A 15,127-nucleotide genomic window follows, 5' to 3' on the forward strand; every position below is an offset into this window, starting at 1 on the left:
GGTAAGTAATCATTCTTCAAAAATTAAAAGTATAATAAAAAGAAATTATTTAATAAAAATTGTAATTATGTTCATTTCACCAAAATAGGGCATCACATTTGATGAATTCAGATCATTTTTCCAATTTCTGAACAACCTAGAAGACTTTGCAATAGCCCTAAATATGTATAACTTCGCAAGTCGTTCTATTGGTCAAGGTAAGTAATCATTCTTCAAAAATTAAAAGTATAATTCTACATTGTTTCTAGAAACATTGGAAGCAAGTTAATTAGATATATTATGTCATCCATCAACTGCCCTGAATGTCTTATTTATACTTTTTATGAGACAGAGGCTCAGACACATAAAAGAAACTTAGCAAATTCAGGAAAATGTGCTATATTTTTAAAATTTATTTTCATCCTTAATTTCATATTATGAAGAGAAACCAGTTATGTTTGTTAAAAAACGAAATCAGCTCAGTAAAGAGAAAACCTGATGGCTGTTGGTTAACACTGAGAGGTACATGTCTACCTAGAGAACCCTCATCAGCATGGCCCAGATATTCTCACAAAAAGCTATTTATTTTACCTGCTAGTTGAAAAACTAAAATTAATTCAGCAGAGCCACCTCCTAGCCATGAACTTACTTATGTTAACTGACTTTGGGGAATGATGTATAAAATTGAATAATGATTTGGCATAATTTACAAAAATACAAAGTTGTCACAGAATTCAGAACGCCTTTGTCCTCAGATCCCACTGACTCACTTTTTCTCTGCAGGTGGCTGACATGCCAAGGCCTTTTTCTACTACTTTGTGCCTACCATCACCATCTCTCCCCCACCTGGCCATGTAGCTTTTTAAAACTTCATGTTGTAGAAAGGCTTTATTTCTGTCTTTTAAAGTGATGTTAGCTGTCCCTGCTATCACGAATGTGTTAATTCTTAAGTTTAAATCTCAGTGGACAGTCTTAGGTTTTAGGGGACTTGGATTAAACCCCTCGCACAAAACAATCAAAACCCCCAACTTCTGTAGATAATAAATCCATTATCCAGTTTCATTTATTTAATTCATTGAGTAAAAGAAATCAGAAAATTTATATTTATCCTTTCTATAGCCCAGACGTCCAAACATGCTGTCTTCTCAAACCACTTTAGTGTTTTCATGCCAAAACTTTTAGAAACAAGCCTTCAAAGAACAGCCTTTACTACTATAATAAGCTTTTTTAAAAACTCAGTATCAGTTTACTTGGTTCAGAATAGAAAATTGCTCCTTTACTTTGTGGAAATCAGAACTAGAAAAAATAGGCTTGCTTTTGCAAGTGCCGTACTAGGAGTAGATCCGTCTCTTTTTTTTTTTTTTCTTTTGCCAGTTCTAGCATCTTAATTTGGATTATTACTTCTTTTTTTTTATAATTATTTATTTTTATTTATTACATTTATTTATTGTGTGTGTATGTGTGGCCAGCTCAGCCCACCAGGGGGCAGGGCTGGCTGGCATGTGGTGCTGGGGGATCGATCTGCGGTCCCTGTGCTTTGCCAAGCTTGTTTCAAGTAGGTGCTTTAGACCACTGAGCCATCTCTCCAGCCCCTGGATTATTACTTCTTTAAAGCACTGTTGCATTAGCCACCAAAGTGCCATTCCAGCAACTAGCTACTTTCTAATGTTTATAAACAACTAACAGATGAATCTTTCTAAAACACAAGTTAACATATCTATGACATACCTGCTATGGAAACTCTTAAGTGTTCTAAATACCTACTGCCTGAAAGGTGGCATCTCAGTGCAGAGCTCCGCCCAATCCTACATGTCCCCTGTTCCAGACCAGACTGTTTTCTTTTGAACATGCTTTACACTCTTTCGTCTACTCATGTCCTCTCATCTGCCATTGCCCTCATCAATACAAGTTGAGATCATCCCTCCTTCAAGGCTTAGCTCAAACACAAAAGTTACAGCTTTTCCAAATTACTTTCATTCTTGCTCTTCTCTCTACAATACAAACACAAGTAACCGCTCATCCTCAAATACTCAGCACTTTGTTGATACTTTTTTGGGTGGCCCTGATTAGTGGTTATTTGGGCAAGCATCTCATATTCCAACTGACTTTTTCTTGAAAATTTATTTATGGAAATAACTTCCCTGTCACTGAGAATAGATGTTTATTAAACATTCATTGATTATGAATGCATTAGTAAGCAAAACACAGCTCCATTTTTTGCTCTTTTTGTTAAATACACAAAACATCATATGCCCTAACAAGCAGCATGATTAATAAAAAGTCATGTTTCTATGTAAGATCATGGTTCTATGTGAGATCATGACCCATGTTTCAAAAGCAACATCTTTAACATTTTTTCTAATAATTAACATGTACTAAAAAATACACAGATAATGGCCTGTTTTTCTATTTATGTGACATTTATCTAGATGAATTTAAACGTGCTGTCTACGTAGCTACTGGACTGAAACTTTCACCACATTTAGTGAACACTGTATTCAAGATTTTTGATGTTGACAAAGATGACCAATTAAGTTATAAAGAATTTATTGGAATTATGAAGGACAGACTCCATAGAGGATTCCGGGTAACCTTACGCATTTCCAGTCTATTAGTATCCTTTTTAAAATCTGAGTATAAAAAAATGCATTCAGAAACAGTTTATAGTTTTTTTAAGAATATAAACATGAAATGCTTTATTAGGAAAGAAAAGTCATAGACCCTTTCTACTTTCAAAAATAATGAGGTTATAAAAAATGTTTTTTAAAACATTATTTTGACTTCTAATAATTTATTTTCATATTAAATTAATTTTTTAGCCCAGTTTCCAGATATTTTTGAAAAATCCAGTTTCTGTATTGGTTTTTCAGATTTGTTAATATACAAAGAAATAATACTGTTTCTCATTTTCTATGAAAAACATTCCCTCTGGCAACTTGCAGCTCCTTTAGTTATTATGTACTCACTATCATTTATATGGAAAACAAATTTTAAAAGATTTTTGTTAAACTAGTTTTTTCTGTGACATCCTAAAAGTAACTACTAGAAATTCAATATTTTTGTAAGAAGCATGCTATAAAACTTGAAATATAGCATGATTCAACAAATGTTTAAATATCTAACATTGGTAGATGTAACATATTGGTGGATGTGCCACAAATAGAAGAAAATCTGTTAAAATTAACAGCTAGCATATCCAGTCTTCCCTCTTTGGCAAGGACATTTCTAAGTATTATGCATTTTAAAACAGAAAAATCTACACCTAGAAGAAAACATTCATTTTAGTGTGTTTTTAAACCTAGTGACTAAATCCAAGCTGTCCTGGTAAAGATGCTGTGTACTTAACTGCCATCTAGTGGCTCTTTGTCTCAGCTATCAGGTAGTGCCACAAATATTGAAAAGGACAAATAATAAAAATAAATATAAATTATGCTAAATTGTAAGCCTTTAATACTGTATTTCTTTCTTAGGTGCTTTATGTTTTTATTTTTAAGTATCTATTGCATACCTCTGAACCTCTATAGCATTGTATGTACATTTGCACACTTAATAGACAAATACAAATTGTATATATTTGTGGTATTAGGTAATGTTTTGATGTATACACACATTGTGGAATGATTGTATCAAGCTAATTAATATGTTTATCACCTCACATAATATATGAAGAGTATACTTACAAAAAATAACAAGAATTTTTTAATCTTTTTTAAAGCAATTTTAAAATACACAGTACATAATTATTAACGATAGTTACCTTTCCATGCAATTGACCTTAAAAACTTATTTGTCCTATTTAATGGGCATTTTCTAATCCTTGGTCAACTTCCTCTCACTCCCCTCAACTCTCCAGGCCTTTGATAACAGCCATTCTAATCAACTTAAGTTTGACCTTTTTAGATTCCATCTTTAAATGAAATTATGCTTTATTTGTCTTTCTATATGTCTGAACATTTTTAATTCTCTGTTCTACAGGGTTATAAGACTGTCCAGAAGTATCCTACTTTCAAATCCTGTCTGAAAAAAGAACTTCATAGCAGATAAGTATGTTAACTTCTCTTTCTCTAAATTTGTTGAGTAACAGCAAAAGAAGAGTTGTAATTTATTTTTCTCTTACAGTGTTTCAAAAGCAGCCAAAAGAGGCCAGGAGTATAGCTAAGTGGTAGAGCACATGCCCAGTGTGTGCAAAGTCCTCGGCTCAATCCCTCGTGCCACAAAAAAAGAAAAAATATCTGAAAGAAATAGAATAATTTAATTTTAAGTCTTTAAAGTATCTTAATCTTAAAATTTTTAAGTTAAACTTTCACTTTTGTACCTGAGCAGATAATGAGTACAACTTCAAATTGTACCTCTAGTGGAAGATCACTGGCACCTGAGGAGTGTGTGTTACCGTGTTTGGAGATCATGATTCCGAACTTCTGCTGGTTTTTTTTTTAATAATTATTTTAGATGACAGTATACTAAGTGTTTTTACATGTAGTATCTCATTTAATTCTTGGAGATAGCTATCCCATTCATCAACAGTGAAAATATGGGTAAGCAAGTAACACCTAAAATAACTAGTTAGTAACTGACAATTCAGGATTTAAGCTTTATTTTTCTAATGGCAAACAAGTTTACTTATTATTTACTAAACTATTCTCAGAGATTGGAATAATGAGAAATTTTTAGGAGATCTGTTCTGCTTGAACTGACCCAAAGAAATATGTAAAACTTCAAAACACAGAGTATTTTTTTTTCCTTAAGTCAGCTGTAAACTACAAAACTGACTAGTTGTAGGTTTTGCTTAGTTAGGTTTCACAGCACTTTGCTTTCTTTCTATATGAAGGCATCTGTACATTGCCTGCTGTTTTCCTCAAGCCTGAAGCACTGAACAATAGCAGTGTGTTAGGTGGTTCATCAGGATATGAAATTAAAAATTAAAAATCAGCTGGGCATTGTGGCGCACGCCTGCTATCCTAGCACTCAGGAGCCAGCGACAGGCGAGTGCTACACGTTTGAGGCTACCCGAGACCACATAATGAGTTCAAGGCCAGTCTAAACTAGAAAGCAAGGCTTCATCTCAAATAAATAAATAAAAAGAAATAAAGAAAATGTTAAAATAGAGCTATTTAGTCCAATTTGAAAAATACAATAAAATGGTTTAGTAGCTTCCTTCTCCACACAATTTATCATGCCTTAATAGAGTGCTGTTCATGTTATCTTCTTGAAAGAAAACTGCACCAATCAACATTTTGCAGAGTGGCTCAAATCTAATGTTTTAGAGAATCCATTTGGAGGAATACTATTATAAAATGTTAGAGCAACAAGTAGCCTTGTTTATTTATCTAAGACCATAACTGTTATATTTAAGCTAACAAAAGAATAAAGGTCTTCCTGATATTTTTTAAAGTACCTTTATAGGCCCTATGAGAACCTAAACAAAATATTTTAAAAATAGGGCTATTCTATTTGTATATCAGTAATGTTACCAGTGTGTAGCGGTGTCACTGACCACACTGGCACTACTGGTTCTGCATATTAGTGGATATGACAATAGGTGGAAACAATCTTTTTCTAGACCTAAGACTGAAAATTAGAAAAGTTTGTAATGAAACACTATACTTTCAAAATCAAGGAAAGATTGTGTAGTTACCTCAAGTCTTTTTTATTATATTGCATATAAGGGTATTTTTACTAATTTTCATATGAGAATTTTGATTAATGTCATCACCTCTGAGTTACAGCCAACATAATTAATTTTCTATTTTTCTGTATCTTTTAATCAGATACTTCTAAAGCAAACTTTAAGGAACTATTATCTGACAAACACAGAAGCAAAACTTTCTTCGAGTGGAAGCAAGTCTGAGATCAGAACATGTAGAAAATGAAGGAAAAGGTGAAAAGTTATGAAATTTCTGTTTTCTTGAAAGAAATTCTTAAAGAGAGAAAACGCATCTTCTATGTTTTGTATAAACAACTTCAGCTTTTCCCTTCATTTACTGAACGCTGCACTTTTTCATTCCTTTCAGAAGTATGAAGATACTTAGAATAACTATGTAAGAATATATTTAAATATTTCTATTTATTTATCAGAACTTTGCCTCATTTCAAAGTAATTTATGACTGATAGAATGCAGATCACCTAAAAATGAACAAAACATTTTCTTTGGCTTTGAACTGTGAACTTATTTGGAAAATGCATATGGCTTCCTATTTACTTTTATGCCCTTACAATTGTTAGTAAATCCCTATTGTTTGCCAGGTTTTCAAGTATATTGAAATAATTTGAGGAAAATAGGTAGAAATTAAGGTACTAAATAACATGATGATGGTTTACATTGTGCTTTTAACTTTTAAAAGTACTTAAGTAACATTTATTGTGTGACTTGTAAAATTTTTGTTATTGTTGTTATTCATTTACCAAAGCCAATGGAAAGAATGTCTGGTCTCCTTTTAGGTGTAGTATAATAAATTTAAGATGTAGAGCTTTTTTCTCAATTATATTGATAATTAAAAGCAGGTCAGCTGTAATAGTAGACAGTCATTATTGTTTTAAACATGATGCTGCTCCTAATTATAGGTGATATATGTAATGCTAGTAAAAGTAATATTCTACAGCTTTGTAACTTATTCCATATTGTTAATATATGTCTTGATACCAAAATTAATGTTATAAATTAATAATAAAAAATAGTTTAAAAGACTGATGTATGTTTAGGCAGAAGTTAATGTCTTCTTTCTTTCTGAAGGACCACATGCAAAAGATGCCAGTAATAATAACTTAAATATAATTTGTTATTTCCAAAACCATATGTCTTCAAACAGAAAATACTTTCTTTTGAAAAACCATAAAACTAGGTTTTCAAATGGAGAAATAATTTGATATTTAATAGAAATCTGTTTAAAGATATATAAGGATATTAATACAAAATTAGTGCAATAATTTAAGTATTGCATGTGGAATATAGTTCAATTATCTTCTTTCCTAAGGCATACTTAATGATGTTACATACACTCCAATTATTGTATTGCTTTTGCATATAAAAATTCCTAGTAAACACTGAGTTTGTTTTTCTGTTAATAAATGTGAATTTGTATCATCTTATTTATAGAAGTAATGTTATTTCCAAGAAAATGTTATCAGCATTGACTTTGTGTTTGTTAGACTTTTTACATTCTTTGCCTGAATTATTTATTACACCAACATAGAAATACAGATTAGTAAGTTAAGGAATCACACACAGAATAATAACTGAAGTTCGTCTTCTGTGAAGAGTCAGTCAACCAGGTGACGGACTAGAGATGCTTATTCATTTATCATATCCAGATCTATTGTACTTTACATTGAGTGCTGTCCATAATTGAAAAAATGTGGTGGTCTTGGACTATGTGTCAAATTATCTTGAATTCATGAATTATCTTGAATTAGCTCATAAAATTATCTTGAATTCATGAATTACATTGAATTAGCTCATGAAAATCCTTTAGAATTCCATCTCCCAAGGAAGAATATTATCCTATATATATATAAAATCACTTTTTTGTTACTTATCAATGTGAGTGGATCTGTACATATGTCTGCAACATAATATAAAAATAGGAATAAAGTATTTTGATAGTAAAGTGGAAAGAGAATAGTCAATTATAGTGACTCCTTTTATAATACCACTATTGCAATTTATCACTTATAAAGTGGGGGCAAAATATCTCACTGGATTATTGTTTACATCAATTTAAATATTTTTAAATTCTTTGAAAATAATATATTAAATACATGTCTGCTGTTATTTTTGGCATTTCCTTTTACAGACTATTCTTCCAAAGATGAAGTTATACATAAAACTCTAGTGTTACAGTTTTTAGAGAAACCTTGTGTGATAAATGATCTGTGCTACTTCTGTCATTTCCCAATAAAAAAATTATTTAACTGAAATTCCAATTAATTGTTCTTATTATAACTTATAATTGTGAAGCAACCTATCTTACATTTTTATGTTATTTTAAAATAAATATACCTACCCTTGAATCACAAAACACTGTAGTATGCTTTTGTGTATGTCTAGCCTCTTTCTGAAAATGTTACCTCCAAACTTAGTAACTATTTTTTTTTTTTTAAGGAAGGAGAGGTTTATTTAGCTCACAGTTTATGGGGGCTTCAGTCCATACTCTGCTGGCTACAAGGCAGATGAGCAAATGGCAGAAGGCAGCATATCATACTATTTGTTGATTATCAAGCCTCTATTTGATCTTATAACCTCTTCTGTGGGAATATATGCCAGTGATGATATACGCCAATAAAATTGATCTCAGCAATGTCTTTGTAGGTATGTAAATCACAAACCCATAAAGCCTCCTGTAGTATTTAATTCTAGTACAGTGGTCTCACTTACAGTGGACATTATGTTCCAGACACTCCCGTGATAAGTGAAAGTCGGCAAAGTAGCAATATTATATTTATTTTAGTATCTATACATACTTAAAGGCATTATGAATCCTTCCCACACTCTTGTAAACCTTTCCCACATTTTTTTTATTTGTGGTACCGGAGATTGAACTCAGGACCCTGCGCTTGCCAGGCAAGCATTGTTGAGAAGGATTTTTTGGCTGGCTCAGAATGCCTTAAGCACAGGTCTGGTAAAGCATGAGGATTTGAGGATTGAACCACAGTATCCTGAGCCTGACTGCATTTGCATAAGCAGGCACTTAACCAACTGAACTAACCTGCAGGCCCCCCTTTCCCACAATTTTAAAAATACTTCTAATGTTCTTAACCATTTTCTAAACTTGTAAAACTACATGATTTTAACAACATGCTGTATGGTACTACAAAATCCTCAATAGCAAAAAATCCATGATAAATAATTTAAATTAATATTTTTTGATAACCCACAAAATAGCCCATGAAAGTTGAACCAAGAAATAATGAGGGACTAGAGTATTATAAACCTATAGCTATTAGTACTATGAAGCGTTTCAGTTTACATGTAATGTAAAAGATATAAATTTGCTTCACAAAACTATTTAAGGGCCATTGAGACAACTCAATAGACTAAGCTCCTACTTAGGGAAGTGCAGTGAGTGACCAGGGTTCAATCCTGGTACCACATACATGCTGAGCCCGTGACCCAATCTGGGCGTGATGGCACACGCCTGTAATCCCAGCACTGGGAGACTGAAAACAGGAGGACCACTATGAGTCTGAGCTGTATAGTGAGACCCTGAACAAAATACAAAAATAAAACCAAAAATTGGGGGGGAGGGGTTTGTGTGTGTGTGTGTGCATGCACGTGTGGTACCAGGGATTGAACTCAGGACCCTGCACTTGCCAAATGAGCTATCTCCCTGGCCCAAAAATCCTTTATTTAAATGTCTTAAAATAAACCAAAACTATACTAGCCTGATTTACTAATATTGATGTTTGAGATAGTACCTAGAAATTAGCCAGTTTTCAGAATGCATTACTTATTATCCTACCTATAATCATATGGTAAATTAACACTTTTAAAAAGTACAATGCCTTTATTTGCAATTGATGTAAATATAAATTATACTAAGAACAATAAATCTCTAAGTGATAAGAAAGTGCTTTTTTAATTGGCAGCATTTTTACTTTCTTAGTAACTCATAAAATAATGATTTATCACCAGGCTTGATGGTGTTTACCTGTAATCCCAGGAATCAGGAGGCTGAGACAGGAGGGTTGCCATAAGTTTGAGGTGAGCCCCAGCTACATAGTGAGTTCAAAGACAACCTGAACTACATAGTGAGACCTTGTCTCAAAAAAACCATAATAATAATAATAATAATAATAATAATAATAGTTCATCTTGCAATGTCACGTCTTCTGTGAAATACTGGATTTGTTGTTCTCATTGTATCACAATGAGCATTTTTGGCATACATCTTTAAAATTTATCCACATATGTGTTTATAAATAGTCTCAGAGCAAGTTGAAAACATTACTATAAAATTTTTCTAAAAAATCTTGTCGAACATTTTGAAGAAAGTGAGGGACAAGTGCTAGTGAGAAATAGAACAGAAAAACTAAAAGAATAGAGAAGGGATCTGAGTGATGATTTGTAACATTTGTAAAAGTAAGCCTGAGTGAACAGTTTTTGAAAAAACTTTTTATCTTTTGTGGTACTAGAGATTGAACCCAAGCCTCACACATACTAGGCAAACATTCTAGTTCTGAGTTACATCTCCAGTCCTTTCTTTTTATTGAAAAGGCTAGCCTCAAATTCGCAGTCCTCTTGCCTCAGCCTCCAAGTAGCTATAAGTAGGAGCATGTGCTATCACCAATTCCAGGAAAATAAATAAATATAATTGAAATCAAAATGACAATATATACTTTGACATTTCAGAGTACAAAGACAGTTTCATTTTATAGTACAGAGGGAGTGTTGAAGAATAGGTGGAACAGTTGGGTCTCTCAGACATGAGTTAAGTTTGGGCATAATATCTGTGGAAGGTGACCTGGATAGATCTTAAAATTCTGAACTAGAATTTTATTTTGGGGATTATAGTGCCCCAATACATGCATAAGTTTCTGTGTCATCAAGTACTTGTGTTCAGTAAAATAAATAGGAAACCATGAAAACTAGAAGGTCCATCTATGCTTTTCATATGGAATGATCTGTAAGATATTTTTATGGGAGCACAGTAAAGTATAAAAGAGTGGCCAGGAATGTAGCTGAGGGGCACGATGCCTGCCTGGCAAATGCAAGGTCCTGAATTTGCTTCCTGGTACCATAAATAAAAATTAAAAAGTACTCAGCTACTGCTTTGGTTCAAAACATGTTGTTCACGCATTTGAGTTCATCAGACAATGTGGAAGTTTTATATTATTTTAGAAAGTTCTGCTGGTGCTCTCAGTGGCACCACCTCATCTAGAACTGTTGTTCTCTAGGCCCACTGCAGTCCTGCCACTCCAAGACCTCCTGCTTTATTTGCCAGATCTCCTATTTTCAGTTTTTGGAGTGGAGTACAATGCTCCATCTACTCTGAGAATGATTGCATAATGAATTTTTTAGTTGTGTGCCTTCAAAATACCTTTATGCTATCTTCATAATTGGATAACAAAGTGTCCAGGGATAGAAATATAGAATAGCACACCTTTTCCCTAATAATTTTGAAACCTTTATCTTCTAGCTTTCAGTGTTGCTCTCAAGAAACCAGATATCATTCTGATTTTCACCAGTTTTACTTCTCCTTGGAACTTAGTAGAATCTCATTACTTTTTGCCCTACTACTTGAAATAGATGCCCCTTGATAAGTGCTTTTTATCATATTTTTCTGAGGATTCAATAGTCTTTTTAATTAAAAAACTTTAAAACTCATAGCTTTTAGTATTGGAGAAAAAATAATTTTTGAAAGCTTATCTTATTTTCTCAGTTTGTGTAGAATTTCAGTTTTTTATGTCTCGAACTTCCTTTATTCAATCTGTAATTTTTTTCATATATTTTCATTTTTGTCACTATGTTTCATATATTGTATTCTCTCATTTCAATTTATGTAAACTTAATTTTCTATTTCCTTCATTGACTCATTTCTTTTGTGTGTGTCTTTCACGTGTCTATTAGAAGTTTTTCTCAAAAATACGATAATCCATTTTTAGATATTCATATGTGAAAACATACCATAATCTCTGTAGCAAGGGGTGAGTTTTGACTGTTGGCTTCATACTGGTATTCTCCTATTCTCTTAGGAGAAACTTTGATTATTAGTACTGATAGGTCTTTTCTTTTTGAATGGTAAATTTCTCCTGTCAGGTGATTCTAAGATTAGCTCCTAATTTATTCAGAGCTGATTACAGGACAAGGATCTTGAATCTCCTTTTAGTCTGCTGCATTCTTCTCGCTGGGCATGGACTTGCTCTGATTTGACTTCTGAAGAGTTTTCTGCAGGTATGTGAGGGTGGGGGAAGGAGGAAAAGACTTGGAGGAAACTATTACAGTTTAGATCAAGAGTGACCCCAAAAGTGGTTGGGCATTTAAAAGGTAATTGGATTGAGAAGAAGCTATATTTATCAATGGATTAATTCATTAATAAATCACAGTTAAGTGTGCTGGTAGGAGGTGGGGCCTAGTCAAAAGAGTTGGGTCACTGGGCATGTGACATGGAAGGGTTTTCTTGTCCCCAGGTCCTCTGCTGTACTCTGCATCTTGGCTGGCACAGATTAAGCAGCTTTTCTCCACCCTGACCTTCCACCATATCATTTTTGCTTTATAGCCAGCTGATCATGGACTGAACCCTCTGAAATTGTGAGCCAAAATAAATCTCTAACTCCTTTAAGTTACAGTTGTTGAGTATTTTCTCCAAGCATTGTTAACGTGACTAGTAAAGGACCTGAAATCTAAACAACTCCTAAACAGAATTTTAATCAGTCCATCCAATTTATAGTACAACTGAGAAAAGGCATCTAGCTCTTTCACTTTTTAAGCCTCTTAAGAATTCTGTGGTAATCTGCCCCTTTCAGGGTGCCTTCTGCACTTAACTGCTCTTTGGTCTGCAAACTATTTGTTCCTGAGATTTTAAAGATTTTGTTCTTTAGTTTTCTTACACTTGAAAAATAAGCTTACTTTTTCAGAATCCTTTTTCTCTTCTCATATTGATATGATTTCAAAGAAGATTGTCTAAAATAGCATACAAATATTTTAACTCCATATTTAGAATACCTCTGGAAATACCCACCAGGACCAAGAATGGTTATCTTTGAAGATAGGGATAATAGTTACATTTAACAAGTTGTTATTGAACTATTTTGAATGTTTTTAGTTATGAGTATGTTTAGATTTTTCAAGAAAAGCCATTTTTAAAAATTGAATGTCAGTCTAATAAAAGTTGTATGTTACATGAATTCAGCTGCCAAATCCAGATTACTACTTGAAGCAGAAAGATTGTCATAGAAAAAATAAAACTAATGATGAGCATGAATTTGTGCCGTCTTAGAAAAAAATAAAAATAGTGGTGAGCATGAATTTGTGAACTGCCACATAGTTTAAACTTGCATAATAGGGCTGGAAAAGGAATTAATAAATGAAGGAACATGATTGGGAATCAGTTACTGCATTGAAAAATGTTAAAGATGGAAATTATATTCTCAGATAAAATATATTGTAGTCACTTTCACCACACGAGACAATTGAAATTGATTATTAGCCTAATTTAATATGGCATCTCCACTATGCATACATCTAAGCAAGTAGTTTGAAGCAAGCAAGTAGCTTAAGAAATAAGTAGATTAGTCAGCTAGCAGATCTTAAACTGAGGTAAAATGAGAGTTTAGGGCAGAAAGAAAAACAATAAAATATTCAAGCCCATGCTATATAATGCTTTAGCAGGCTCTAGGTGGTATACAAGTTAAAAGTTCAACTTGAAAAACCTACAGAAAAAGGACTCTGAAAATCTATACTTTTGTGTGTCATTGCTCTTCGGTTCTAAGAGGTTCTCAAGAGAGTGAGTATATTATGTACCATTTGTGCTGTAATATTTAATTACAGTGAGTGTACATAAGATTAGCTGTCTCAAAGATTCTTTTGAAATCAGATTGCACATCAAAACTTCATTGTGCCCTGTTAAGTAAGCAAATTTAAGAAAGAGGAGAAGGTGATGTCAAGACTTATTGCAAAATGAACAAATAAAGGAATAGGATTTGCTTGGTGTTCAGCCTATTAAGCCATAGCCAAATGTCAGACTTCATTTGTCAACTTAAATATGTTTTCTCTAAAATTTACAAAGATTCAGTCCATGAAAAGTGTCCTTTAGCTACTATTTAGACTGAAAAATAAACAGGAAAATGCTAAATAGATTTTACTAAAAACTCAGTTTCTCATAGTGATATATTACCACCTAAATATGTATGTTGGTCATGCAAATAAAGGTTTTGGTTGCCTTTTAACTGTGGTGTTTTCTTGATTATAAAATTAATATGTCTCTGTGTCAAGATACATGGAGTTTTAGAAGTTTTGGTTAATTTCTACTCCACAATAGCTAAACCCCCAAATAAAACATACACTCCAACATTTCTAGCCTCCAGGGATTTTCCCCTTTTAAAATTATTTAAAAGGAAAAGGAAATTTTTTAAACTCCAAGATGTGAGCTTCAAGTGGCCAGAAGGAGAAAGTCTTAACACATTCTGAATTAGACTTCCAAGAAATAACCAGGAACCAGACCACATATGTAAGGATTCCCAGTAGAGTGAGAACAGTTAGAAATAGAGAGGGATCCTGAGACTTTTTGGAGGAATTATATTGCCCAGAGGCCAGGGTTTTATGCTGACAGTGTATGTTGATCTTTGAGTCAGCAATGAAGAAGAGGATCTAATTAGCAGACACCCTCCCTCCTCTGTGTTAAAACCGTTAATGGGGGTCTTACACACACACACACACACACACACACACACACACACACACAGAGTGAAGGAGAGGCAACCATCCTGTAAGACTCTAATAGGTATTAATCGAGCATAGCCTGTTAAAGAAAGACGATCAGATCTAGAAAGGGCCATCCATTACAATCACAATCAGGGCTGGTGAGATGGCTCAGTGGTCTAAAGCACCTACTTAGAACAAGCTTAGCAGAGCGCAGGGACCGCAGTTCAATCCCCCTGCACCATATGCCAGCCAGCCCCGCCCCCTGGTGGGCTGAGCTGGCCACACACACACATAAATAAAATATTTAGAAAAATAAAAAAGAATCAGAATCAACAGCACAACAAATTTTAACCTTAAGAATTCAGGGCAAAGGAGCCGCCAACGGCCTGTAGAGCAACATGCCTAAGTTTTATTGTGACTACTGCGATACGTACCTCACCCATGACTCTCCGTCTGTGAGAAAGACACACTGCAGTGGTAGGAAACATAAAGAGAATGTGAAAGACTACTACCAGAAATGGATGGAAGAGCAAGCTCAGAGCCTGATTGACAAAACAACGGCTGCATTTCAACAAGAAAAGATACCTCCTACTCCATTCTCCGCTCCTCCCCCCGCCGGGGCTATGATCCCACCTCCACCCAGCCTTCCTGGTCCTCCTCGCCCTGGTATGATGCCAGCACCTCACATGGGAGGCCCTCCCATGATGCCAATGATGGGCCCCCCACCTCCGGGGATGATGCCAGTGGGACCTGCTCCTGGAATGAGACCACCCATGGGAGGCCACATGCCA

At 33.9% G+C, this 15,127-nt stretch overlaps 1 protein-coding gene and 1 pseudogene across 4 annotated transcripts in view; both read left to right on the top strand.

The window, feature by feature from the left end:
* Micu3 (mitochondrial calcium uptake family member 3) overlaps positions 1-7,066 on the top strand; it is a 112,095-nt gene extending 105,029 nt beyond the window's left edge. For 2 of the 3 annotated variants that reach the window (XM_004633055.2, XM_023717314.1), the window contains 4 exons: positions 89-197; positions 2,409-2,566; positions 3,955-4,023; positions 5,748-7,066. In XM_004633055.2, the coding sequence (XP_004633112.1) occupies positions 89-197; positions 2,409-2,566; positions 3,955-4,023 (336 nt within the window). In that variant the 3' untranslated portion in view covers positions 5,748-7,066. Of the gene's footprint in view, positions 1-88; positions 198-2,408; positions 2,567-3,954; positions 4,024-5,747 lie in introns of those variants that run through there. The other variant, XM_023717315.1, reaches the window with a different exon arrangement.
* A 7,640-nt stretch (positions 7,067-14,706) lies between these two features.
* LOC101583655 overlaps positions 14,707-15,127 on the top strand; it is a 10,813-nt pseudogene continuing 10,392 nt past the window's right edge. Inside the window, exon 1 of the transcript XR_001117132.2 lies at positions 14,707-15,123. The product of XR_001117132.2 is annotated as a U1 small nuclear ribonucleoprotein C pseudogene (transcript). The remainder of the gene's footprint in view (positions 15,124-15,127) is intronic.

The sequence above is a fragment of the Octodon degus genome, unplaced genomic scaffold (genome assembly GCF_000260255.1).
Source record: "Octodon degus isolate 3935 unplaced genomic scaffold, OctDeg1.0 scaffold00051, whole genome shotgun sequence".
NCBI lineage: Eukaryota > Metazoa > Chordata > Mammalia > Rodentia > Octodontidae > Octodon > Octodon degus.